The sequence below is a fragment of the Melospiza melodia genome, chromosome 9 (genome assembly GCF_035770615.1).
Source record: "Melospiza melodia melodia isolate bMelMel2 chromosome 9, bMelMel2.pri, whole genome shotgun sequence".
In the NCBI taxonomy this organism is placed as follows: domain Eukaryota; kingdom Metazoa; phylum Chordata; class Aves; order Passeriformes; family Passerellidae; genus Melospiza; species Melospiza melodia.
Genome location: NC_086202.1, coordinates 8,429,921 through 8,457,003, shown reverse-complemented (window position 1 = coordinate 8,457,003; position 27,083 = coordinate 8,429,921). Strand labels below are relative to the sequence as shown.

General features: G+C 39.8%; 1 protein-coding gene across 2 annotated transcripts; it reads left to right on the top strand.

The window, feature by feature from the left end:
• Positions 1-4,927: 4,927 nt before the first annotated feature.
• On the top strand, positions 4,928-26,592 carry CASP7 (caspase 7). Of its 2 annotated transcripts, none has more exons than XM_063163171.1 (7): positions 4,928-5,014; positions 6,151-6,263; positions 21,206-21,354; positions 22,228-22,356; positions 22,822-22,997; positions 24,388-24,526; positions 25,080-26,592. In XM_063163171.1, exons 2-7 carry the CDS (start codon positions 6,151-6,153, stop codon positions 25,301-25,303), a joined length of 930 nt encoding a protein of 309 aa, XP_063019241.1. In that variant the 5' UTR covers positions 4,928-5,014; the 3' UTR covers positions 25,304-26,592. The 2 variants fall into 2 exon arrangements, with proteins under 2 accessions (XP_063019241.1, XP_063019240.1); XM_063163170.1 differs by lacking the exon at positions 4,928-5,014 and adding an exon at positions 5,226-5,335.
• The last annotated feature ends 491 nt before the right edge of the window (positions 26,593-27,083 follow it).

Sequence of the window (27,083 nt, the reverse complement as noted above, 5' to 3'; positions counted from 1 at the left end):
CTGAATGCTGACAATGTACTGGCACAATGTCCTGTCAGCAACTGGTGTGCTGAAAATAGAGTCTCTAATCTAAAGAGCAGTGGCACTAAGTCCTGAAAACACTTAAGGCCTTTCAAAGTAACTAATATCAGTATATAAACAGATGCATTTTCATTTTTTAAAAATGTCCCCAAAACATAATTTCTTACACTAAAATAACTGCTGAGTTACCTTATGATATTCTTTTTGGGATCAAGAGAGATTTATGTCGACAATAATATTACATCACAATAATATTTATCTCACTTACTCCCATGAACCAAAGTAATTTGGAAGGCTTCCAGTTCCCTTCTCACACAGCTTTGCATCTTGTCCCAGATTGTCATTCTGTTTATGCAAGTGACCTGTGTTAGGGTCACAGTGGCCAGGCTGTCTCCTCCTCACTTAGCACTTGGCACACTACCAGTTGTCACCTCTTTGTGTTCCACTCCAAGAGTCACCATACTGTGTATTTTCTAGACAGTCCCAGAGGTCTCCATGCTGTCTGAAGCCCATTTGGAGCCCTTGTCTCCCACTTTAGCAAGAATAAGGGTGCATGACCTGCTCCTGGCCCTGCATTGCTTAAGACCCTCCTGAAATGAGCTCAGAGAAGTGGCGAAAGCAGGACATCCGTGAACCACACCAAACTGTGAAGACTTGGCAATTACAGAACAAATAATTAATCCAGGAGTCACCCAGACACTGATCACCTGGAGAGGACTCCAGCATGGATGATCATGCTGTCCCTATGCACTGGGTACCCACAGAGCACACAGACATCCTCGAAGGCAATGAGACTGTGTGCTCCTTCCAAGAGGAAGGAACAAATAAAGCCCTTTATTTCACAGATAAATCCCACTTCATTTCAAGACATACAAAGCCTGTTTTTCTCTTTTCACAGTGACAGATACTACCAGTTTGGCTGGAAGTCAGCAAATGCATTTTCCAAGTTCTGCTTCTCCCAAGTTACAGCACGTTCAAAAGAAGTGTGGTAACACACAACATCCTCCACAGCCACTGTCTTTCCCAGCCACACTACTTCCCTCACATCCATTGTGCACCAGTTCTCCTGGAGTCTCTTAGAGATTTTCCCATTTCTGAGGACCCCAAAGCTGTCCTGTTCTTCATCACCCTGGATTAAAGCCGAGTTGCTAACAAAAAAGGGAGTTTATTAAAAAGTAAACATTGAATGGTCTCATTACAAAGTACACGCTGCATTTTGATCATACAAGGAATTAAATCACAAAACCAGTGCAAGTTTGTTATCTTGACAAATCTTAGCAAGACATTTTCTCTTCAGTTAAAAGCTCATTGTGGCTTTTTTCCTCCTTTAGTAAGGCCTCATAAAGGCTTTTTGATATCAATGAAAATCTTGAAAGGCTTTACTTAACAGTAGAACCTTAATCAATGTGGTTTAAAAGTACTGTGGTTACACATAAAGTACAAGGAGACAGTACCTTGAAAGTGCAAATTAGTGGGAAGAAACATTGTTACCTCTCCAGCCTCCTTAAATTCGTTGAATTAACTGCGCAGAAAACTTGAAGCATGTCTGCATCCTCAATCTGGTTGTAAAAAAGCACATATTAGTTACACAAAGTAACCTCTCAAGAGACATTCAAGTCAGGGTCACCTCCTCTGTCACTCCTGAATTGAAGCTGCGCCCTTCCAACCACATGAAGGACAGGAAGACAAACATCACAAATTATGACAACCCCATCTTCCCTCTGTTTGCAAAAATATCCCAGAGGTGCTGGTTTACTACAAAAAATGGGAGTTTTGTCCACTGGTAAAAGCTGCCTGTAAAATTTCAAGCACTCAACCAGCCTTGTCTATGTTCACCTTCTCTGAATGCTGTGGTTAATTCTTTACCTGGGCTCAGGGCCTTTTGCCTCATACAATCTCTCCATGCTAATCAAATTTAGCATGGTAGGAAATACAGCTTGGAAAAACATTGAAAGAGAACTGGAAAAGATTTATCAACTCCAAAATCTCACAAGACTTGAATAAAAGCTTCTAAAGAACCTTCCAAAATTATACAGCTGCTTTTTTCCTTTTTTGGAAATCAACCAACAACTGTTTATATTTCATGATTAAAAAGTTCATGCTTACACTTTCCCCTTGTTGCCAGTGTCAGGAAAACCTGAGAATGTAGGGATTTTGCAAATGCTTCTAACAGAGTGAGATAAAGTAAGAGAGAAATCAAAAAAAGAGCGAAGGGGATAAGAAGATATCACTGTTACAGAGCAGAGAAAGAATGGGTCAGGATGTGCTACAATCTAAGCTAAAAGCTTGAAGAAAAGTGTGAAAAACATGTAGAGCACAGCCCACATCATCACCAGTGTCCAAATATGCCCATTCTTTGTGTATTATAACACAAATAAGACTCAAGTTTAAAACTCACAAAATATGGCATGTAGAATATTCTCATCTCTGCCTGATTACAGAGAAATCCCAACAAAACACATCCATCAAGCTGAGGTGTATTACTCTGCAGAATTCCATAAAGTTGCAGTGTGCCAAATCACTCTTCCCTAACCCAAATTCCTCACAGCATTCCAAAACCATCCATCCTTCCTTGCAAAACACAGGAAAATCTAACAACTGTTGTTTGGAAGGGAACACACTGTGAGTCACTCAAGCTGTCCATCCTAAAAGCATCCCCACACCTCCCAGGTCTCACAAAAGCCCATCCTTGTTTTCACAGCTGTTGTGAGAGCACAGGACACAGTTGTTATTCCAGACAGGTACTGTGCAGTTGCCTCAAGCCTTCTGGTTTGTACCTGCCATCCACCTTCCAGTTTCCCAAAGGCACACCCCATTTTCATCCTGCAGCTGCATGCAGTGGTTAAACACTTATTTTCCTCAATGTAAATATCCAGTCAAAAGCTCCATTATAAATGTTTTTAAGGAGGAGGCTGAGTCTCCAGGGCAAAGGAGATGAATGGTGATGCTGTAGGTATCATATTGCTGGCTCTTTCCCCTGCCCAATAATGCACACAGCCAGCTGTGTCATATTCCACACGAGAATTCTTTTCCCTTTCTGACCCTTTCCTAGGTGGCAATCACTCCATGCCCTGAAGCAAGATACTTCCTTGTATTTCTATTATATTTCTTATTTTCCCCTTACTCTATACTGAAAACAAGAAAGATTTTCTGAAAAAGAAGTCTAGCACCTTGTACTGCATTAAAATTAAGAGGTATTTAAGAAAGGTATTGCAGCACACTGCGGAATCAAACTTTTTCTTTGTGAAGGCCAGAACCCAACGTGAAAAAAAAATACAAATATAGAAAATAAAAAGAAAATAGAAAGAAAACACCTTGCGTTTGAGAAATTCCCCACAACCAATTCTAATAGTAAACTCTTGAAACTTGGCAAGCATTATCAGACCACTTTTTTGATAGAAATACAATGATGTTTAGAAAAAAGACATTTCTAGGTCTGCTACTTTGGACGTGGTGACCAGATGGCAATGGATAAACATTTTCATGAAGATATAGAAGCAAACAGTTCTGTATTTTTTAGGTGACACCCATACATATCATCAGAAAAGCATATTTGGATGTTCTGAATTTCAGGTGCCACTGTCAGTCACCGCTGGTGATTACAGAGTTCCTCTCCTCTCCTCTCCTCTCCTCTCCTCTCCTCTCCTCTCCTCTCCTCTCCTCTCCTCTCCTCTCCTCTCCTCTCCTCTCCTCTCCTCTCCTCTCCTCTCCTCTCCTCTCCTCTCCTCTCCTCTCCTCTCCTCTCCTCTCCTCTCCTCTCCTCTCCTCTCCTCTCCTCTCCTCTCCTCTCCTCTCCTCTCCTCTCCTCTCCTCTCCTCTCTATACATTTGATCTCTACATCATGATCTGTACATTTCCAGTGTCCCTGCTGTCCATGGTGATCCATTATGGATTTGGAAGTGACGCTGTCCCCTCAAAAAGAAGCAGCTAACAGATGGCATGAGAGGAACCATGGGATTCTGCTAGTTTGATTTTCAGGAGAAAACTTTGGCTACACACCCAGCCAGGAGCCACAGGCACAATCCCAGGGAGCAGGGAGCAGTCCCAGCAGCAGCATGCAGGCGCACGGCAAGAGCTCCTCCATCACATGGAGGCACTGACCTGTCGGGGAGCCAGAGCCTGTTTGTTACCATGCCTGTGTTTTGTGCCAATTAGGAGGCATTGCACTGAAAAATGTCTCTTTGATGTAAATCTCTTCAGGTAGTGAATGTTAAACACCAAGCACCGCTGGGTAGGTGTATGATTTTGCAGGATTGGAGCCTGCATCCAGGAGTAATTAGCAAGACTGTGCCAATCTTCAGTCCATGTACTGGACCGCTGGGCCTGATGCTAGGGCTGCACAGTGGGATACTGTAATTAGCAGAGATGCAACACGCACAATAATTGGGAGGATAAGGAAATGCCCCTGAAGTTTATATAAGGGGGAAAATTTCCTTAGATCTAGACAACCTCGTGTCACCATGAAACTTTCGACTCTTCTTTGGCGGGGGTGTGCCAGAGCACAGCTATTAAAAAGTGATAATTTCGGTTTTGCTGTGATGGGGCTGTCATTACCTGGGCAGCGGGGAGGGCCCGGGGTCTGGGTGGGACAGATGGGGACAGGGATGGGGAAAGGGATGGGGACAGGGATGGGGATGGGAGAAGGGTCAGAAATGGGGACGGGCAAAGGGTCAGGGGTGGAGACGGGGACAAGGGTCAGGGATGGGGATGGGAAAAGGGTCAGGGATGGGAACAAGGGTCAGGGATGTGAACGGGAAAAGGGTCAGGATGGGGATGGAACAGGGACAGGGATGGGGACGGGACAGGACAGGGAGCAAAGGTCAGGGATGGGGACGAGAAAAGAGTCAGGGATGGGGACAAGGGTCAGGGATGGGGACCCGCCAGGGAGCCCGCCCCGCCCCGGCACCGCCCCGGGAGCACCGCCGGCCTCTTTCGCTTTCAGTGTTGCTTTAAGTTTCGCTTTCGCTCCCGCTCGGCCGGACCCAGCACGAAGGCAAGCCCCGGGCCCTTCCCGGCCCTTCCCCTGCCCCTGCAACCCCCCGGCCCCGCTGCCCGGCCCCTGCCCTGCCCCGCTCTCCTCCCCTCGGTGCCCGCTCCTCGCTGCCCGGGCGGGCCCCGCTCCGCTCCCGGCACCGCGGCCTGCACGCCCCCTTGCTCTGTGTGTGTGTGTGGGTGTATGTGTGGGTGTGTGTGTGTGTGTTTGCCAAAGCCGAGGCTGGACACGGATTTGGGAGCTGCTCTTGTTCTGGGGGAGCTCCCAAAGCTCTGCCAGGGCCCCGCTCCCTGGCTGGGTGGTGCAGCCATGGAGCCACTGGTGAGCTCGGGCTGCTGCTGGTACCGGGGTGGTTTTCGATGCAAACGTGTGCTCTTTCCAGTAAATGGGTGATAAAAGCGAATGGGAAAGGGCAGGAATCGGTGCTGATTTTCTGATGAAAGTCTGGAAGCAGAGACCCGATGTTTCAGTCCATCCCACCCTGAGCCTGCGTGTGTCCTGTGCCTCTGCTGAGCTGGCGCTGCTCCTTCTGCTGTGGTTTCCCCATTGCTTAATGATGAAATTAAAAGTACCCACAGGAAACACACAGGACTCTTTCACTTACACGCATCTGACCATGTATATGCAAATGAAAACACTGGATCCCTTGCTTTCATCCCAACATGCTTCTTTCCAGACCATGGGAAACTATGGAAACTATCTGGGAATTACTTGTGTGATGGGGACAGCTCACTTGGGTACATGGCAGGGTACTTGGGATTACCAGGTGCTGGACTTTGATGATCCCAGGGGTCCCTTACAACTCAGAATATTCTATTTTATGATTGTATTCTATATTCTGTGATCTTTCACCATAAATTATTTTTGATTTTGCTGTAATCTGCATTTTTGAGAGTGATTTCAGACAAGTTCCTTTTGGTAACTTGCACAAGAAAATAGAGATGCCTGAATGTGTGCAATGCCATAGCAACTCAGGACCAGAAATCCGTAGCCACTCTTTCCTCAGGAAGTATTGTACAACAAAACTGACTGTATCTTCTGTACACCAGACCATAAACAGTCTGGTTCACAGAAGTATTTCTAAAATGTCAGTGCTCACTGAGGGACACTTAACATTCTTGTACTTTCATTTGTAGATGTCACTGGATCAGCGTGGTGATCTCCCTGCTGGAGAGGGAGAGGATGAAAATGGCTGTGATGTAGTTGATGCAAGGCCAGACAGAAGGAGCAGGCTCTCACTTTTTGGAAAGTAAGTTCCTACTTGTACTCCTGTTCTTCTTGTATCAGCTGCCATGGTGCCCTTTTAATCAAAAAAAATAAAAAGGCTTGATTTGGTGTTCAGTTTGCCATGTCCACAATGTTATTGATGGTCTGGATGGAAAGATGCTTTATGTTGTATGAATTTAATGTATCTTGTCTGTACCTTAAAGCATTTCTTTGTAATATCTTCTATAGGGAAACCTATAATATCTCCCATAAGTTTTATTTGGCAGCTAAGAGACCACCAAGTTAATTTAGCATCAATTACAGCCCCACATCTTAAACATTGACCTTTGGCAGAGCTGGGAATTGAATATGCCATTAATTATCTATTTTACTGCACTCAGCTCAGCTAATCTCCAGCATCACTGGAATCCCCTGCTGGCTGTCTAAGTTACTTTAAAGCCTGGATGTGCCATCTAGGCTGTAGCCTCACCAAGTCTAGAGATGTAACCCCTTACAGAACACATTAAAAGCCTTTCATTTTAAAGCATAGCAGTCACACTGAAGCATAAGCTTGCTTTCATTAAACCAGTGGGAAGCAAGAACTATTTACTGCTTGTCCGTGCTCCTGAAAACACTGGATAAATGTGATTGGAAATGCAAAAGATGAAAAATGAACATGCAAAGTGTATAAATACTGTTGAATGTCAGCAAATGGTTACTTCAGTTGGATTTGGTGAGATTTTGCAAAAGATATTTGATGCAAAGTCTAATGCATTTACAGAGAGGTTTTGAGTTTTTAATATTGGAAATTTACATTAAAGTGAGCAGTGTAATTCAGAGAGTACATGGCTAATATACTTTTATTTTTGCTGTTTATTCTATGAGTTTAATGGGGGTAACAAATTTGTGAGAGAAGTGAAGATGCTTTAGTTTTGGAAGATTTTTGGTGTGCTGTTAAGCAAATCACTGTACTTTGTCTCATTTTATCATTCCTCAAATATGTTTCATGATGTGTATGTGTATTATTAATTGTAACGAATAGACAAATGTAACATTTGTTTCTAAATCTTATCAAATATTTTTTCAAAGGTTTCTTTTCAACTTTATAAAATGTGTATTTTGATATTTGATTTGGTCTTCTTTATAGAGGTGATATGCTAATACTATTACTAAATTATGCAACTCAAAGTTAATAATTGCCAAAGAAAAGGCAATAATCAGCATTTCTATGACTTTTTTCCATAAGAAATTTTTCAAATAATTTGGCTATTCATCAGTTTGAGACATTCATCTTTTGGGAACTCCTTGAAGATGCAATTTGCAACACTTCTCTTTAGAAGTAAAAAATTGCTCAGATTAAGTATGAGGCAATTGAGAGAATTCAACTTAGATTTTGTAGGAAAAAAATACTTTTGAGAAATCCAACAGAGTTTCTTGAAGAAAGTAGTGATTTCTTAAAGAGGAATGAGATGCTTAACAATTAAGTTATTTGTCTTTGTGCTACAGAAACAAAAAGCCTTTGGTCTGAAGGAAGATAGGGGAGGAATGTGAGAGGATAAAGGAAAATGGGATCTGATCTAAACTATGATTGTGACAAAGGAGGAAGTGAAGAGAGAATGATCAGTCTTTGTGCCTCACAGGGAATTTTGGGGACATGCAATGAAAAGTCATGCAGTAGGTTTAAAACAAGTGTTAATATATAATTTTAACATAGTGCAGAATGTCGCTGTAGCCAGGGGATATGCACGTGTCAAGATTTTAGGTAAATTCTGAAGAGATTAGATGTGTGTGGAATAAAATTCCAGATGTTAGCATCTTTGGTGAAGATGTTCCTAAGTCACATCTCTGTGAGGATATTCTGTATCCAGTTTCTTTTGTTTGCTTTCTTCCCACTCATTCCTAGTCAGTACCAGGTACCAGGCTAGATGCATTTGTACTTGGACCAGTGGGGCTCTCTGTCCTGATTGCCAAAGCTTCAATTTGGCAGCATGAAGAAATACATCTTAAATAAGGTGTCCAGAAACCTTTGGAGAGACTACAATTTTATTGTCCCTTTTTATTTGTTTTATCCACCCAGTCTTTTACCAGTTGTGCAGCACCCTCAGTGAAATTCTTCACTGTATTTAATGTAGCATTGCTTAACATAAGTAAGTTCAATAGGAAAGCAAGGAACTTGTGATGTTACACGAGCAGGTTAATTTTAATTTGAGAGAACAGAGCAGTGAGAATCCAAATTGAAAGCTGTGCAGACAGACCAGCTGTTTCCAGGAGCTTCACAGCTCCAATTTGCCACTCTCTGGCTGTGACTGGAGAGCTGCCCTGTCACAGCATTAACTAGAAGTAAATTAAAACCGGTGGGGAAAAGAGTTGGAAGAAATTTTGGATTAAATGTGCCAGCCGGGTTTTTATTTAGCCACTAGATGGCAGGAGGGGATTAATTTTGTGTACTGCAACAAGAGCAAAAAATGGGCTGTGCTGCAGCTGAGCAAAAAGTTATGTTCCAGAAAGCAAATGGTGCACAGGCACATTTTTGGTGCACAGCCTTGCACATTCTGGCAAGGCTGTGCACCAAAAATGTTTAAAACACGTTTAAAGAAAGATTCAGCTAAGGATTTCAAATGTGTATTTTATTTTTTTAGCTAACTAATAGAGTTTTTCCTATACAAGTTGGGGCTTTTTTACTATGCTATATGTGCTCCTTTGACACTTTCAAGGCTTTAAATATAGTCTTGCTTATCTTCTCCACAGAATGATTTAATATCTTCATTTAGTATCTTTTGGGTTTTATTGGGGACCTCCATTAGGGAGATTGATGGCAGCAAATGCATTTTAGCATCCAGGAAAGCTAATGTGACATGAAATGGAATAAAATTGCAGTTGCACTTTGCTAAGTAGAACTAAGATTTCTCTTAATACTAATTAAAGTTGGCTTTTTTGAAAAGCTGCATCCAGAAATTCCCAAGACTTACATTTGCACTGTCAAAAATTCTGACTGCTTGTGGGCTTCAGTGAAGGAGCAGTGCAGAAGAGTTTTGTTATGAGTAGTATCTAGGCACCAGTTTTATCCTAATTTAATTGTATAGAACCATTTGTCATCTGGTTACTTTTATCTGCTCCAGCCCTACTGTCTTGTTTTATAGTCAATATTCCCCTTCTCATCTGGAGACAGAAAACACAATTTAAAAATTTAAATATCTATTAAACAAATCTTTACAAATACTTAGTTACAAAAGGAAGTGTGTGATTCTATGGTGCCCTCAATGCAGACACATTATAGGGATTGTAAGAAAACCCCACTAAGAAATTTCAGAGGTTCTGTGGGGCTTGTAGTTGCCAAGAATATTTTAGCTGTTTAACATTGCAAATCCAAAATATCTGTAAGATATTTATTTCTGTCAAGTCCCACCACTTTAAAGTTTGAGACTTTTGAGTAATTTGGAAATTTCCTGGAAATGCCACCTTTCATAGTTCAGTGGTTGTGATAGTTACATTGTTAAGATATTTACCAGGTTTGTAAATTAGTATTTAGATGAAACAGATTTATGGATATATACCTTTTCTTTCCATGTGTACAGTGTTTATTTGGGTTGTAGGACATCAAAATGAGGAAGCAAAGATGTTACCAAAGGCTGTCTGTTTTAAATTCATGACCCTTGGTCTCAGTACAGCCATATTTCTCAACATAAATAACCTTGTCCTTCAAAGGATAAATACTCATTTTTGAGATTCATCCTTAGCTGAACCTCAGGTCTGGAGTTGTAAAAGGTGTAGAGAGTTGTCTTTGTTTCAGCTTAGCTTTTCTGGTGTTCCACTTTTCACAGTATCACATTCATTCTGAATTGGAAGGGACCCACAAGGATCATCAAGTCCAGCCCATAAGTGCCTGTATGGGCATTATCAACAGCTTATTTTTATATTGATTTGTAAAAGAAGCTGCTTTTCAGGTAAAACTTTTATGGAGAACAGCTTCACAATGATGCAGATACTTACGTTCTCCAGAGTTGTCCATTCTATTCCACATTTTTCAGTGTCAGAATATAACAGATCTTTCAAAATAAATATTGCTAAGAAAAGTATCTCTTTTATCCTTAGATAGACTAAAAATAGCAAGCTACTTTAAAGCAACTAACAGCTGATGAATGATTATCTGAAGTTATGTTCTGGGCTGCAGCTCAGATGTCTGAGCTGACCTCCTGTTTCAGCCTCATGTTTCCCTAATGTCTCGAAGGAAGTCACTGTCACAGCTCCAAAATCTGTCACAATATAATTTTAACTTTGTTTGGAGTTTGCTTGTTCTGCTTAGCACAAGGTAAATATCAATTGTATATGTTCACCTGAAAACAGCAAACATAAAATTTCAGAAATAATTTTTAGTTTGGAAAACTTCCTACAAAGACAATTAAGAAATTGTAATAAAGAAAGCAGGGATATTTCATTTTTATTACTCTTTTTTAAGTCGGAGGTTGTTCTGGTTTGTTTTGGTTTTGTTTTGTTCATTTGTTTGGGGAGTTTGGTGGGGATTTTTTTTTTTGTGTGTGTGTATGTGTGTGTTTCTGTGTTTTGGAGGTTTTGCTGTTGTTTTGTTAAAGCAATTTTTGTTAGATCTGGAACTCAGCTTCTGGAGAACACTGCAGGAATATTTAACAATGGGTGGAAACTGTGGCCAGTGCTTGTACTTTCCCTTGGATGCTTACTGCATTTACCTCATAGGAAAAGCCCAAGTATCTTGAAATAGTATTTAGTCTATATTACAAGAACTCATTGATTCACAGTCAATATTTGTTTCCAGTCTCCTTGGAGCCTTTTTAATGTGAAGTACAGCAAACACTGTGTTATCCAGGAACTGTATCTGAAGTAATCACAGTCAAGTATCCTAATTAAGTTTTGTAATTAGTGTAGTAATTTATTTCCTTCATTACAACAAACTCTGGGCTGTATCATACAGAATTTGGAGGACAGTTATTTTGTAGGGTGACATTTAAGCTTTCAGAGCAATCCAAACAAATTTAAACCAAATTTATAATAAACCAAAGCTGTTTGAGGGTAAATATGTCTCTGGATCTTTTAGGTCCTCCCGAGATTGTTGAAAGTCTCTTTTCCCAGCCCGGGTGCTTGAATAATGAGCCAGAGCTCTTCATTTCTTGGTCTCAGGGTTGTTTATTGTATCTTATCTATAAAATTCTTTCTCCTGCCCTGCTGAGGTCCATCCAGCAGGACAGTTCCAGGCACTCTGCCTGCCCCCAGGGTGATGTTATGTCTTTATACTAAAAACTACGTGTACAATGTTTACAATTACTTTCCAATACCCATCACCTATGTTAGAAAGTGAGCTTCTGCTCCAAACCAATCTGTAAGTGCCAACATTGCAGCAGAAGATGGAGGCCAAGAAGAGGAAGGAGAAAGGCTGGACACGCCCAGATCCCTCCATCTTGCCTCCTTAACCCCCATACCAGAAACCCCAAAATCGGCTTTTTCACCCTGTGATAACTTCACTGTTATTCTGTCTAGACTGTTGTGGCTTGCTGATCTTCATATAAGGCTGGTGATTTGCTCCACAGGTCATAATCAAACCCACAGGTGTTCTGGGCTCCGTGCCAGGGCTTCTGAGCCCCCTGGCAGGGGTCTTGGCCATTCTGGGGTGTTCTGGGTTCCCACAAATATGTAGGAAGTAGTTGTATTAGTTAAATATAGAGAGGCTTTGTAAACTATGCGTGTTAATTTGCATTATTTTGCTGGAAATATTCATTGTGTGAATATTGCAGCAATGGTGAATCAGGTTTTGACAGAAGGAAGACGAGAAGTCCGCTGTCCCGCCTCCATCCCAAAATCTCTTTTCCTGCACTCTTGCACAGGAGCAGAGATAGAGTGAGTGATGGGAGGGTGTTTTCTGCCTGTCAGCAAAGGTGGCTGTGGCTGCATGAGCTCAGCTGGCAGGGTGCTGGCTCGGGGGCTTTGAATGGCCCCACAGAGCAGAACAGTCCAGCGTGACCCAGCGCTGACACAGGCGAACGCTGGGGCCCGGGCTCACAGAGCATCCTGCTCTCTCTGCAATGCTACCCCAGCATGGTGGGCTCCTAGCAGTGCCACACAGCACCAGACTTGCTCCCCAGCACGGGCTGAAGCTGCTTTCAGATGCAGTGTGGAGTACCGTTTGATGATGAGCCAAGGTACTGTGGGATTGTTATTTGCCTCCTTCCTTCTCTGGCACCTGTTTGGAAAAATCATGAGTTTATAGCCTAAAACAGTTCTGTTTAGCTAATTCTAGCTCCACTGGCATTTTGCAATTGCTAATCCTTGCCAGAGTGTTCTCTGAGCATTAGTGTTTGGTGGGCTTGCTTTATTTTGAGTCATTTTCCAAGCAATCCATATGTACTTGTTAATTTCTCTTAGTACCTATGGAAGGTAGGAAGGTAGAAGAACCTTCATCTTTTTTTTTTTTTTTTTTTTGCATATAATTGTCAGTTGCCTATGTACACTGTACTGCCTAGGGTATGTTCATGCAAGATTTCAGTTTCCAGAACACCAATGGAAGGTATGGATGTGCAGGTTTTCTAGAAATGAGCAGAAAGCCTTTCAGCAAGCAAAATTCTTTATTTGTAAAAATTTACCTTTTGAATGCTTTTTGGCTGTTATGTTGCATACAATATTGTGAGGCCTGCATGGCAGATATCATGTAGCTAATTGGGGAGCTGGATCTCAATTATAAAGTGATGATTGAGAGTTTAGAACTCTGTTTTGCAGGCATCACACCGCAAAATTGTCATGTGGGTTGTAAGTGAACCCTGAAATATTAAATGCACAAAACTAGGGCACTGCCACCTGTTTTTTTTCTTTTTGTTTTTGTCTTTTTTTAACTGTTGAGAAATGTGGACAATATTAGATATTTGTCTGTTGAAACTTCTTGTCCAAAGTGCAACTGGCTTAGTCCCAATGCACTTGGTCTGCTTCATTTGTCTATAATAAATTAAATTGCAGTTGTGGTTTTGATTTGAATTAGTTAAGGCCATCACTAACACATACTTAAAAAGACAGGAAGGCATATTTAGATTAACTATCAGAACTTCAAAAGATATTTACAAAGTATGCCAGAAGTTGTAGTCTGAGGCTTGTTCTTTCAAACGGCTCAACTCTTACATTATACTGTGAGTTGTCTTGGACTGAGTTTCTCAGTTTTCTAGGTTTTTAGAGAAGATTCTGTCTCCTAATTGGAGATGGATCTGAAACTAAAATGGGACAAAAAATCTACAAGAGTAGCTTAGGGTCTGAAAAATGTCTTATAATGAAGTATTGAAAATGTATCCAGTGTTTCAATTGATGTTAAATAGTCATACAGGCACTAGCATTGTTCTCTCTTCAGGGAAACTAATGTGTAAGAATCAAAGTTAGGAATTTGCTTCTGGACTGAGATCCACTGCAAACCTCCATGGTGGATGTTTACAATAAGAATGCAAACAGTGACTTTACAGTAAGGATGGTTTGTTCAATGCCCTTTCTTTCCAGGAGGCACCAGTCAGTAAGCTAACCCACACACTCTAGACATAAACATGGCACAGATGGACAAAATATGAATTTTAGAATTATTCTGCACTGTACTGGGCAGAATCCCTGAGTGGGTCAGGTTGGAAGGGACCACATTGGCTCCTCTGGTCCAAGGTCCCTGCTGGAGCAGGGGCATCCCAGAGCACAGGGCCCAGGATTGCCCCTGAGATTGGCTCAGCTGGTTGGAACGTGGGGCATCCATCAGGTTTTGTACTACCCTCCCCCTGGAAAACAGCCACATGATCTGCAATTGCTTTGCGAAATACCTTTGTTTAGGCTTCATTTTGTGATGGAAGAACTGAGACCAAGAAATACAGAGTTACTTTCCCTAAGTTATTCCACAGCAGAAGCGCAACTCATTTTGGTTTGTTTAATAACTTTCATCAAGTTAAATGGGCAAAGCAGAGCTAGCATATGGTCTTAATAAATATATTTTATTCTCTGTTGTACTCTTAGATGTGGTATTAAAAAATGTAGGGAAATGCCAGGATTTCTGTAAGTAAATTGAAGAGGTTTATTTTGCAAACTTTCTGTGAAATCTGTTGCACTACTGCTTCATGTGTCATATCAAGAACAAAAGTACTTTTTTAGTATGACATTATTTGTTTTGGATGAATGAACTCAGTCCAGTCTTGGAAAGAATTTTTTAATGATAGCTTAGGTCCTTCCCAGCTCTAGTATTATCTTGATAAGTTCAAGGAAATAATCACATTGTTTACCTAACTCCTTTCTTTTGATACTTCTACAGCAATATTTTCTGTTCAAAATTACTGTGTTTACCATTATTTCAAGGGCCTGTGACATGAGTTTCCAGATGAACAAGGGGCACTGTCCTAGTGGGTTCCTGACTTCAGGTTCATTTAAAGAAAAGGCTTTGCCTCTGTTGGCTTTGTTTAGTCAGCTGACAGTCTGATTCCAAAGATGCCCTTAAGGGGTCATGAACTAAGTCATGGGCAGTTCAGAAAGATGCTGAAGGCTGATTAATCCTATGGCCCTGTTCTTGAGAGCATTTACAGTCATTATTTTATTGCCTGAGCAGTCCTGTTGCTCCCAGGAGGAAAGTGGAGTGGGTTTGTTGGGGGCTGTGGTGTTCCAGGAGCCACACTGGCCATTTCCCTTCATTCCAACCATTTCCAAAAATGACTTTCAAAGTTCAGACATTTCAGCAAAGCAATATATAAATAGGCAAGGGCAGTACAGACTTCAAATATCATGAATAAGTATGAATTTCAGACTCCAGTATTATCATCTTAGCATGTTTCACTGAAATTTTGAATTTCTTTAACAGATGAAACAAGATCCTGACAGGGAACAGAAATCTAGGAACACTGGGGTTTTTTGTGTGTGGTATTGTGTTTATGTTTGCTGTTCCAAATTGCAGCTGTCAGTTTTCATGCCTTTTTTGTAGGACATCTGTGTGCCATGGTAAGCAATGTAGGTGAAATAATATTTAAATGCTTTTTAGGGAACTTCTATGTGCAGTTTTGTAGGATCACTTTTCTTCTCTCTGCTAAATGAAGACTTTCTATTGTGTGGAAAATATCCTGACTTTAATATTAGAAATTTTTTTTCAGTTTTCTTTTGACATCTATCTGGCATATATTTTAAAATAACCTTCTAAAGACTGGTGATTTTGTTGGTGCTCATCTATCAAAGTCAGCAGTCCTTTGCTAACATTTGCTAATAGGGGAATTGAAAGTATGCAATGCTTACTTGAACTTCCTGCTATTCACTTAGTATTGCCCCTCTTTCCTCAGGAGTCTTCTGTTTCAGCTATTCAGCTTTTTCTTTCAGTTTCTCTCATGGCACATAATTTGCAAGCCTGAGTATGCACTTTCAAATGCACTGTAATACAGTTTTAGTATTTGGTCTAGACCTTGTGGTTTAGTCTTTGTCCCATAAAATTTATGTTTTCTGATTTTTGACAGTAAAGGAATATTCGTTTTTATGAAAGATAACTCAAGTAGTGACAGTCTTGCTGTTCTGCCAGCCTAATGCAATATTAATGGGAAAAGGCAGCAGGATAATCTGTTATTTGTATGCAGTTCTAAATCTGTGTGACACTACCAAAACAGATCTGACAAAGAACAAAGAGTGTGGCTTAGAGAACTCAAGATCTAAAAAGCTCTAGTCAGGTTTAACAAGTGTTTTTTGCTTGATATTGCCCACAGGGTTCAATAAAAAAAAATACGAAGTGGGGAGAGTGTACAGTAATTAGAGGTGTATTAAATACAGTGAAATTAGACTGGATAAAGGTATTAAAGCTGAATAAAAATGTTAAAGCTGGTAGTTTGAAGAGAAGTTTATGTAGAAGTAGGAGATCCTAATGCATGATCATCAGAAAGCATCAAAAGTATGAATTATGGAGCCCACATCAGACCACTAATTATTGAGGCTAAGATAAAAACATAGAACAAAATATTGAACTTTGTTTTGGTTTATTTATAGATTCTGTTTCGTGTTCAGTTTGTTTTTTATGAATAAATCTAAATTGATCTCCAGCACACTCAGTTTTACTGCACATAGCTTAGTGATGCCTTGAGAATTCAAACACAATTGTATTTGCATTTTCATTGTTTTCTGTCTATCCTTTCACTGTCTTTTTAAATAAATAAGTCCAGTCCAGGATTTTTCCCCAGGAGAGCAAACAGCATTTGTGATGAGCAGTAGTCACAAACATAATTCATATTGTGCATGCAACAATGGAAGGAAAGTGGGAGTTTTTAGGCAGAAAGGGCAACACAGCTACACAAACTGCATAAAAATAAATCAGCAATATGGGATTTTTAAGTTTCTTTAGAGGCCTTAGAACTAATGCACTGTCCCATTTATTCCCCAATACTGTAACTTAATGGGAAACTTCTTCTAATGAAGCCTGTAGAGAGTCCCCAAATATCAAAAGTCCTAAGGGAAACATATCATTTGTTTGTAATTGATTAAAGAGCGTTGCAACTTAAGACACCTTGCATCCCACAACACTTAAGGGTATGAAAATTCTGGTGGTTGTCAGTGGAGAAAATGTTTATACTGTCCACTGCTTTGAACCTGCCCAGACTCAACAGAAAGGCTGAGAACGTGACAGAAACTGGAATAAAACTATTCACCAATGCCAGAAAAGCATTTGGACTCCAGAAGGTGTCCTGAAGTGATGTGTTTTGCAAAGACACCATGTTTTCAAGGGCAGATTTTCTTTTTATTGGAAACATGTTATCAGTTATTCAAAAATTATATTGCACATTGTATACAAGAAGGAAGCCAGAGTAAAACTGTCAATCTTTTGAGATATTCCTTTTCAAGGAAAGTCAAAGTTTACGGAACTGATAGAGCAAAGTAAGACACAGTTCTCTCCTTTTGTGTGTTTACTTCTAAAAGAAGTGAATGGAATCAGTGTGGCCTTTTCCACCCAACTCTGAATGTCAGCTCCCTTAAATAAATAGTCTAGAATTGTAGAGTTTTTTTAATCTGCCTACATTTTTCAGCACACCAGCAAAAGACCCTAATTTTCCTGGGGGAGAAGGGGACCATAGCTTTTTTTAAAAACCTACATATCTCTCTGTAATACCATTTTTAGAGCTTATTTTTAACAACTCTCCCTGGCCTTTGTCCTGCACATGGATTCTTAAATGTTGGTATGTCACACTAATATATGGTAGCAGCAGGGACTGAGGAAGGTGGCTGTAGAAAGGAAGTCAAAGGAGAGAAAATCACAGCTGCTAAGAGACGCTGCTTTATTTTTTCTAAATAATCTTCAGGTACAGTTAAATGTTGTTGGTGATATTTTTATCCTTAAATCTTGAACCATATTGAAACAATAATTTATTCCAAGTGTAAGAGAAAAGAAGGTTTGTTGTGATAAGTACCAGTCCTTTATATGATCATGTCCACTGCTTGTGCAAGGGAGGTATCTCCGTTGAGTGACAGAATTTTAGCCACTCACGCTGATAGAACACTTTACTACTACTTAAAAGTTCAGTTTACAAAATGATAAATAGAATAGATAACTTTAGTTTTTTGTTTGAAAAGTGAGAAGTTGATAGTAATGATTTTCTCAGGGTTGATACTGACTGAGTCTAGACTTGCTGCAATCACATTCCCAAATATGCAGTTGGCAGGGCTGAGACCTGGATTTAGAGACACGGTGAGGATGAAAATGTGCAGCTATATGAGAGTGCCAGAGTGGAGTTTCAGTTTTTATGAACTTCTAACCAAAGGGAGAAAACATGCAATACATGACAGCAATAATGGGGAGAATATTTCTGCATAAGGGAAGGATCAGTGACTACTAATGGTGTGAGGAATAATGGCACAGCTGTAATTAAGACCTGAAGAATGAGTAAACAGTCATGAAATTCAACTTTCTGTTTAGTCCAGACAAGTTTGAATCCCAAAAGAGGGAAATTAAAGTCACTAGATGTCAGAGAAGCAGAAACAAATCAAGCAGAGGGCACATAGTTTAAAACATTTTATAACAGCATATAGCCAATCAGTGGAAACCCTTTTGGAGAATACAGTAATTAGAAAGCTTAGTAAAAGCAGCAGGAAACATTTATACTAGCTGCTGTCCAGTTCAAAGTTCAGAAAAAAGATATAAGCCTTCAATCATAAGTCTGCCTGTCACTGACAGGAGATTTCCCTTAAGGCCTGATTATTACTTATTCATAACTTTATTAGTTATCATTACAAGGTCTGATTTAGCATGTTGAACGTGAAAAGTTGGGCATTGTGCTGTCAGTGTAATCCAGTCAGGCAGTTCCCATATTGTGCTTGGTTGGCACAGGAACCAGAATCTTGTCTGGACTGCAGCTCCAGGCTCAGTGCAATCCACAGCCTTTGCTCCCTTATTTATTCACTTGGCACTGATGCCAGAAGATTTCTGGAACTTTTTATTGTCTGCCAGTAAGGAAGTGATGGGCGTGCCCATGCTGTGGGGTTTTGGGTATCTCATTAACCTGGGAGGAATCATTGGAGTGAAACCACAGTGTCCTGTGGAAGGGAATGGGGAAATGAGCTGCCAAGGCTTGTCTGTGGTGTTTGCCATTGACTGGCGCAGAGCTGCTGGCTGCTCCTGAGAATTCCAGCAGCAGGAATTACATCCCTTAAACTCACGAGTGTTTCTGCATGAATGAGTGCAAACTATTGACCTTGGGAGTGAGGTGGTTTCAGAGAAGTTGTGTGGCTGCATTGCTGTGCCACTTAACCCTTGCTGCTGTTTTCAGTGGGGTTTTTTGTGGGGTAATGTGGCTGCCTCATTTCTGGGCTGGATTAGGTCACTTCCAGCATTTTAGAAGAGCAGACAGTGCAAACATGATACTGCTCAAATGGGTCCATCCCTGAGTGCTGACAGCTGTTCATGGGTTGGACATAAACAGAAATGTGTGCACAATCCCTTTGAAAATATCCCATTTTCTATAATAGCCACTGTTGAATGGCTTCTTCGGGAAATCACTGAAGCCAGATAAATCTGTAGAAACTGGAACCTGTGGGCTGAGGAAATGCTTCTTCATGGACATGAGTGGTTTATTTGTTGTTCTGAAGTTTCTTTTTCTGTCTTTCACAAAGAACTGTCTGGTGATGGAGGATCAGGGGAAATTTTAAGTTAAAATAAGAATCCAAAATCTCTTTGAAAGTCAAATGTAATATCACCATCATAGAGTTCTGACTGATTCTTTAAAAGAAATAGTTAAGAATTGGTTAAGACCTTTTCTTGAGGCAAAGCATATTTAATTATTGCTTCCAGAGCCCTCAAGAAGCATATGCAAGGAGAATATCCGTACTTGCAATTTGTCAGGAAAAACCCCCTGTATTTCCAGACATAATCCTCAAGTAGATACGGTTCAATATCTTGTTTTTCAGTCTCTAAGGGAAGTCTAAAAGAGGACATGATATTAAGATGGTCACATGTGAAAAGAGTATAATGGAAGCCTGCCAGGTGCAGCTATTTAATTTGGCCCTTTATAATAGAATGTGACGGCACTCAAAGATAAGAAGAAGCTGTTTTGAAATTGAATTGCAGTAGCATTTATACATGATGAATCATTTAAAGAAGGTTTATTATAGATTCCAGTTGGTCTTGTCCTTTATTAATAAAAAAGAGGACATTTAAAGCTAAACCATTGTTAAATCAGGCAGGTAAGAAAATAGATTACCTGAACAACATTTAATCAATTCATAGCAATCTCATGTCTACAGGTTATTATTGAGCAAATAAATTGGTATTTCTTTAGGAAGATGTCAGGATGAGAATAGTGAAAGTACTTAAATTAATTGAGGTTATAGGAAAAATTTAATATTATAACCAAACTGTATTATACAATTCTTTGTGCTGTGAAAGTAGTTTATGTTTTCCTCTCAGACATCAGCACTAGATACTATTGGAAGCTGGGTGCTGGAACAAATAAGAGAGGTGCCAATAACAACTTCTGCCCTTTCTGAGCATTGTTTTTAAGTGGGCTCCAAAGCTTGCTTATAATTCTGGGATTGAATCAGACTCCTTACAGGCTCTTACTGTAAGACAACTGGTTTCAGTTTTGCTTGAGGAAATCTTAACCATACCAGAAGCCCCCTGCTTGGACCAAAAAGTCCACCTGTAAAAGCAAGTACTGCTGAGTTCCTCGTGCTTGTCCATCAGGTGTGCATGCTGGCTGTAATTGATTTGGTATTCATGCTTTTTTTAGATTGAATCTGTGAGTAATGTCTTTGCTATCCCTTGGCATCTTTTTCTAATCCAGTGTAAGGCTCCAGTACACAGCAAAATGATCAGTACCAGAGAAGATTTATTAATATAACCCATTAACATCATTATTTTAATAGTTTGATTTGTTTTTTCTTAGGTTTTATTTTACAGTGTTCAGGTATCAATGGTTACATTGAAATGTGCTCGGGTCTTTGCGTAGATTCAGACTGCTGTTTGGCAGACCAAATTAACACATGACTTGTTCTCATCTGTAACCTTTTTCAGTAGAAACTACCTACTTCTTAGTCCTAATCTGCACAAAATGTAGGGATGATGGGGATTCAGTAAACAAACCACACAGTTGGGTAAACTGCCTATCTTCATGTTCCTGGAGAGGCTACTGAGGGAAATGTGTCTGTCCTTACATTAATTACTTACAGTAAAAGTCAAATATGTCCAGAAGCAGTTTGCAAAAGGTTGCTGGCAGCCTCACTTCATGCAGACCATTTGTTTTATCTCTGGGTCAGGATCTGTGTCCTGCTTTTGGCTGCAGCTCACTCCAGAGTTATTTCACCTCGTCAGAACCCATCCGCACACAATAATCACTTCATGGAAATCGCGAGATCTTTATCCCTCAATCCAAAATGTAAATGAAGAAAACAAATATTGGGGAAGGAGAAACACTGGGCAGGGCTGCACGAGTGGTTTGAATTACGGTAAATAGGCCATGCATGTGACTGGTCACTAACAATAATTTCATTTGGTTCACCTAGAAAAAAGAAGAATGGAGAAGAAGAGCAGCCAAAGCCCTCTCTCAGTAATCAATACCGAATTGTTGCACCCACATTCCAGTATAATATGGATTACAAGAAAGTTGGCAAATGTATTATTATAAACAACAAAAATTTTGAAGACAAAACAGGTAATGTTCTTTCTTTGATGATACTCATTACAGACCATAGAATTTTTATACTTTTTTATTTTTATACTTGTACTTTAATCAATAAGTATTCTATTTTTAGGACATGGTATTTTAATGAATGTTTTTATCTTTTTTTGATAAATAGTTGTTCCTAAAACTTTTCCTGTTCTCTAACACCAATGTTAGAGTGGCTCTTTTCAACATCTTTTCAGTATATGTCTCAAACACCATGTCTCCTTGCTTTACCAACTTCAAACTAAACCTTTGTTCCAGAGTTTAAAACTATGTTGTTAAAATTTGAACTTTGGCATCTGCAACCCATATTATAAATTCCCAGTCCCTGAGCTGCAGCTATAAGCTACAAAAGCTAATATCTGTAGGTGTGCTCTGTTCACACTCCTGCATTCAGCTTTCCAGACCACATGTGGTTTCAAGGTAGACAAATACTAGTGTTATAATCAGATTTGTAGGATTTTTCCTGTACACTTAGCAAACACAGTAAGTTGTTTTCCCCAAAGATTCTGTGTCAGTTCCTTTTACTGGGTATAATAGGGACACTTTTCAGCAGGTTTCCCGTGGGGTGCTTTGTGCCTGCATAACCAAAAGGAGCTGGATCATCCTTAGAGCGCCTGTGTTGCAAGGTGTTGGGGGCATGCCAGCATTTTTCAGGATAAGAGATGTTAACACTGAGCATTGCCTTGTTTTTTAAATCTCACAATTTGTTCTCAGTGCTGCTAGAGGATTATTTTAAAAACATGTCACCGAGACATTGTTTAATTTTATCAATGATAAACTTAAACATTTGCCTTTGAACACGTGAATCACTTTGAGTTGTGTAATGTGCAGTCAACCATGTTCTTTGTTTCCTGGCAGGAATGGGCACACGCAATGGCACTGACAAAGATGCTGGAGACCTTGCTAAGAGCTTTAAAAACTTGGGCTTTGAGGTTGATATACACCATGACCGAAGCCGTGATGATATGGAAAAATTACTGAAGAAAGGTAGAAATTCAGAAGCATAGAATAATTTAGAGGGGAAAACCTTTGGAAATCACTGAATCTACTCTCTGCTTACAGCAGGTTAAATTAGAGCAGATTGCTTAGGCCCCACACATACAGTTTTCTGTATGGAAGGATGTGTTTTCTGAATGGACTGGGCTTAATTCCCCACCTCATCCCCCAGCATCAATTCAGAAATGCACAGTGTTCTTGTGAAGCACTTGTGTATTAGCTGAAGAGCCTTCATATTAGATAAGGGGTTCAGTCTGTTGATTCCAGTGGGCTAAACTCTGAGTGAAGGATGCATCCATGTACTCAAGGTACTCACCACATTGTAAAAGATGATCCTCTCCTCATGCCTGACAGTAGGAGCCCAGTGTATATTTAGCTTCAGAAAAATGTGTTTGCTAAATATAATTTCCATTTAAAATGTGGCTTCTTTTTGACTCAGAAGTGTTTGCCTTGCAGCTGCTGAGGAGAACCACAGTGATGCTGCCTGCTTTGCCTGCATCCTCCTGAGCCATGGGGAAGAAGGGCTCATCTATGGCACAGATGGACCCATGGCTATCAAGAGTCTGACTGCCCTGTTCAGAGGAGACAAGTGCAAAAGCCTTATAGGCAAACCCAAACTGTTTTTCATTCAGGTAATAGCCCTGAGGTGAATACAGTGTCCTACTGCTGCAGCAGGGAAAACATGCTCTGTTGGTTGTCTGCCCTAGAAAATCCCTGTAGCTTCACTTACTGAGTGTTGCTGGAGGTTTGTGAAAAATGTGTTGACATAAGTTGTCTGTGGGTCAAATTATTGTTTGTTTTTAAAAGATAATTTATATATGAGATTCACAGGTGTAAATAATATTTTCATTTTAATTTTCTACATGGTTTTTCTTGGTAATACATGAACTTCAAAGTGAAAAGATAAACTCACTTTTCTGCAGACAAAGCTAAGGGCACTACCTGATTTTCCATAGCAGTAATACTGTCCAGGTCTCTTTGAATTAAGGCTGACTCTACAAATCACTGCTTAAAGAAACACTTTTCTTTCCCTCAGTAGCCTAAAGATTTATATTGCATTTTTAAACTAGCATGTAATTAATTGTACTAGTTAATACAATTATTAGTTAATGTATTAATTGTATTAGTTAAACTTTTAAAGACAACTGTTTCAAACAGCAGTAACTGACATATCATGGGTCTGAATTCTCTTTTTTACATTATACATAGTATTATTTACATACATGAGTTGCAGCAGATGTGGTTTTCCCTAGGCTATTCCATCAATTAATCCTCATCCTCAAAGTGAAAACTGTTTTAGACTCTTCATACTACTGAAGTGCTGTTTCTTCTAATTACACTTTTGAAATGGTTGCTTTATAGACTTTAAAATTATCTTAATAAAGGCAATCAGCCCTCTTACATAAGCCAGTCAGGCTTGTTCTTTTGCAAGAGCTGTCAGTCAGAGCTACTGATCCAGAGCTGAAAATTACCCACCAGGACCATTGTCCCAGTGTGCCCTTTAGCTAAACCCATGATTAAGAGAAAATGAAGAATCAAAGAGATAAGTGGAAAAGTATTAAAAACACAATACACTCATAATGGGTGGTCAAACACTAGACCACATTGTCCACACTGTAGAGTCTCCACCTGCAGAGTCCACTGCCAAGAAATTGTCCTAAAGTCACACTGGACACAACATTATGTAATAATTGGGTGCTGAGAATGACTCTAGACTGGTAAAATTAACCATGGTTAGAATAAATCAGTGCTGACATGGCACTTGTTGGGAAACAGCTAAGACTGAGGCACAGCCTCAACACCTTTGCCTCCCTCTCCTTACAGGATGTATATTTTTCAAAGGGTAAGCTAGTAACTTTGTCACTGAACAATTAGATATCCCCCAGAATTGCATCTCTGCTTTTAATACATTCAAAGTACTGCCTAGAACTGAATCCAGTAAAAAACTTTGATGAATACCAATTGTTATAACACCTTGTTTTTGCTTTCTGGAAACATTCTATTTATATACTCTGCTTTCAGGCCTGCAGAGGCTCTGAATTTGATGAAGGAATACAAACTGACTCTGGACCTGCCAATGACACCCTGGAGACAGATGCCAACCCGAGATACAAAATCCCAGTAGAAGCAGATTTTCTGTTTGCTTATTCCACAGTGCCAGGTAAGGAAAAGAGGGTCAGGATGGGGGTGGAAGCCTGAAAACTCACAATCCATACTGACTGGATTGGAGATGGACCCCCTGATGATACATTTTACACTGATGGACAAAGCACAAAGGCTTGGTGTACATTGGTTGTCCATCCATCTACACAGGCTCCAGAGGAAAAGAGAGATTACAGATGGCAAAGGCTAAAGGATTCCCTGTGTTCTGGGAATCTTGCACTTCCATGTCCTGGAGTGCTGAATGTGTGATGAAGGCAGGAAGAGGAATAGTTCAGTATTTATTCTCAGTACAGTACTTATTCTCAGAAAGGAAACCTGTGTAATTTTACTTCTTGCAGATTCACTAATGCCAAAATGTAGAATGGCACTTAAGCAGTGTGAGGTTTGGAGAGTTAATACACATTATTCTCAGCTTTAATGAAGTAGGATGTGTAACACAGCCATTAAGAGCTCAGCTTTCAGTGTGTGCATTGTCAATCTTTGCCCAGAGTCCTTCACACAAAACAGCAAAAATCACTCCCTGTATTTTCTTCCTCTTCTTTTCCTGTCAGGTTATTACTCCTGGAGGAACCCTGGAAGAGGCTCCTGGTTTGTGCAGTCTCTGTGCTCTGTGCTGAACGAGCATGGGAAGCAGCTTGAGATCATGCAGATCCTCACCCGGGTCAACTACGTGGTGGCCACCAACTTCGAGTCGCAGTCGGACGATCCGCGCTTCAGCGAGAAGAAGCAGATCCCCTGCGTGGTCTCCATGCTCACCAAGGAGCTCTACTTCTGACAGGGCACTTCAGTGCAGCCCCTGGGTGAAGGTCAGGCCGTGGTTTTGGGTGGACATGTGGTTGTGGAAAGGAGTAACACGTTTTTAACAACAGACATGTGGTAACACGAGGTTTTTTGTAAGGTGGGGTATCTGATGGGTGCAGAATATGCAATATTTTTAAAGAAGCTGTGGGCCAGCCTGACAGCTATCATTAATTATTGTGTCTTGATTTCTCTTAGTGTGGCTGTCATGGTTTATGGCTACTGAAGATGTTTTTTTTCCCAGAAAGTAGATTGTAAATTAAGAATAAAAACAAAAAAATCTCGTGACTCCTTCTCGTTTACTGCTAGCTCATGGAACCATAACCTCCTTGGAAATTTCCAAAGACCATCATATTATGGGTATGTCCAGTAGTAAAACAGTTTGTAGGTATTTAAAAGGGTGTTTCTTAGTCTAATATATTAATTTCTTTTTAATGGACATTATTCATGAAGGCTAATGGTTGCTCTGTGCTCAATCTAGAAGTCAGTTTACTTAGTCATCATTCTAGCATAAAATGAATGTACAAAAAAATCAATATTTTTAGATTATTACCTGAACAGGATAGGAATGTAACAAATAGAACAATCAAAATTAAAATCTTTGTGAAAGACTGGCAAATTTTACTTAGATGGAACCATATTAAAGTGCCTTTGTAAAGATATTTTGCCTTGCAAATGATAATTGACTGAGAGAACAACCTGAAATGGTGGTTTTGCATTTCTTCTGCTTGCAGAAATAAAAATGTCTGCTTCATGATTCAAAAGTTAATGACAAGGCTTTAAGACATTAAAATTTTATGTTAAAAAAGGTAGAATTCTATGTTCCAATGACAAATGTATGTTTAGATTTAACTTCTAGTTGCCAAAACTGGAAATGGTTACTTGAATCAGAAACCAGAAGTGCCTTCTTAGTTACTGTACGGTCTTGATTTTGTGTTTTAGAGTTTTGTTGGTGATCTTTATATTTCTACTTTTTATATTTCCTTTAGTTGGTAGCTAGGTAAAAAAGAAAAGTAAGTTTAATGATTTGTTTAAACTGATAAATAATTAGTTGTTCACCCTTTTCCCAGTTAATGTACTCTATGCTCCTTGCAATCTGCTGAGAAAATGAAAACCAAGTTAGCAAATTGTTAAGTTTATTTTCTTACAAATACTGTGAAATAGTGAGACATATATTTTTTTCATAAGTCAAATTTACAGTTGTTTGAATTAAATAAATTATGATTTATGGAAATATTGAGCATTACATCAATAAAAGCCTTTTTTAAAAAATTTCTTTTGTATATCTTCATGTTTGTCACTTGATCTGGTAAAACAAAAACCAACCAAGATATGTCCCAGTCCTTTTCTCTTTAAGGAATGCAGGTGGTCTCTGCCATCTTTTCAGGAGGAGGTTTACAGTGTTATTGGAAAGGTAGATTAGAGAAGTGATTTGGCATTGGGTGACTTGGGTTGGACAGGCCTCATCCTCTCTTGAAGTAAACCAAAGGTAGTGGAAGTATTTTATTGGAAATACCATGTTCCACCAGTGCTTCATCTTGCCCTTTATGCAGTAAATTGTGCAGTGCTCTAGCAGTGCATGTGAAAGTGTTCTCCCTGTTGCTTCTGCTCCATCTTAAGCTATTTTCTGGAATTAAGGATGTTCCAGGTTTACCACGGACAGCCGACATTTCAGTATTTGTTACTTTTCTAGAGGCTCTTTTATGTCTTTTTAGTTCATTCGTGTTTATTTGCTTGAGGTCTAGCCTGTTTTTAAA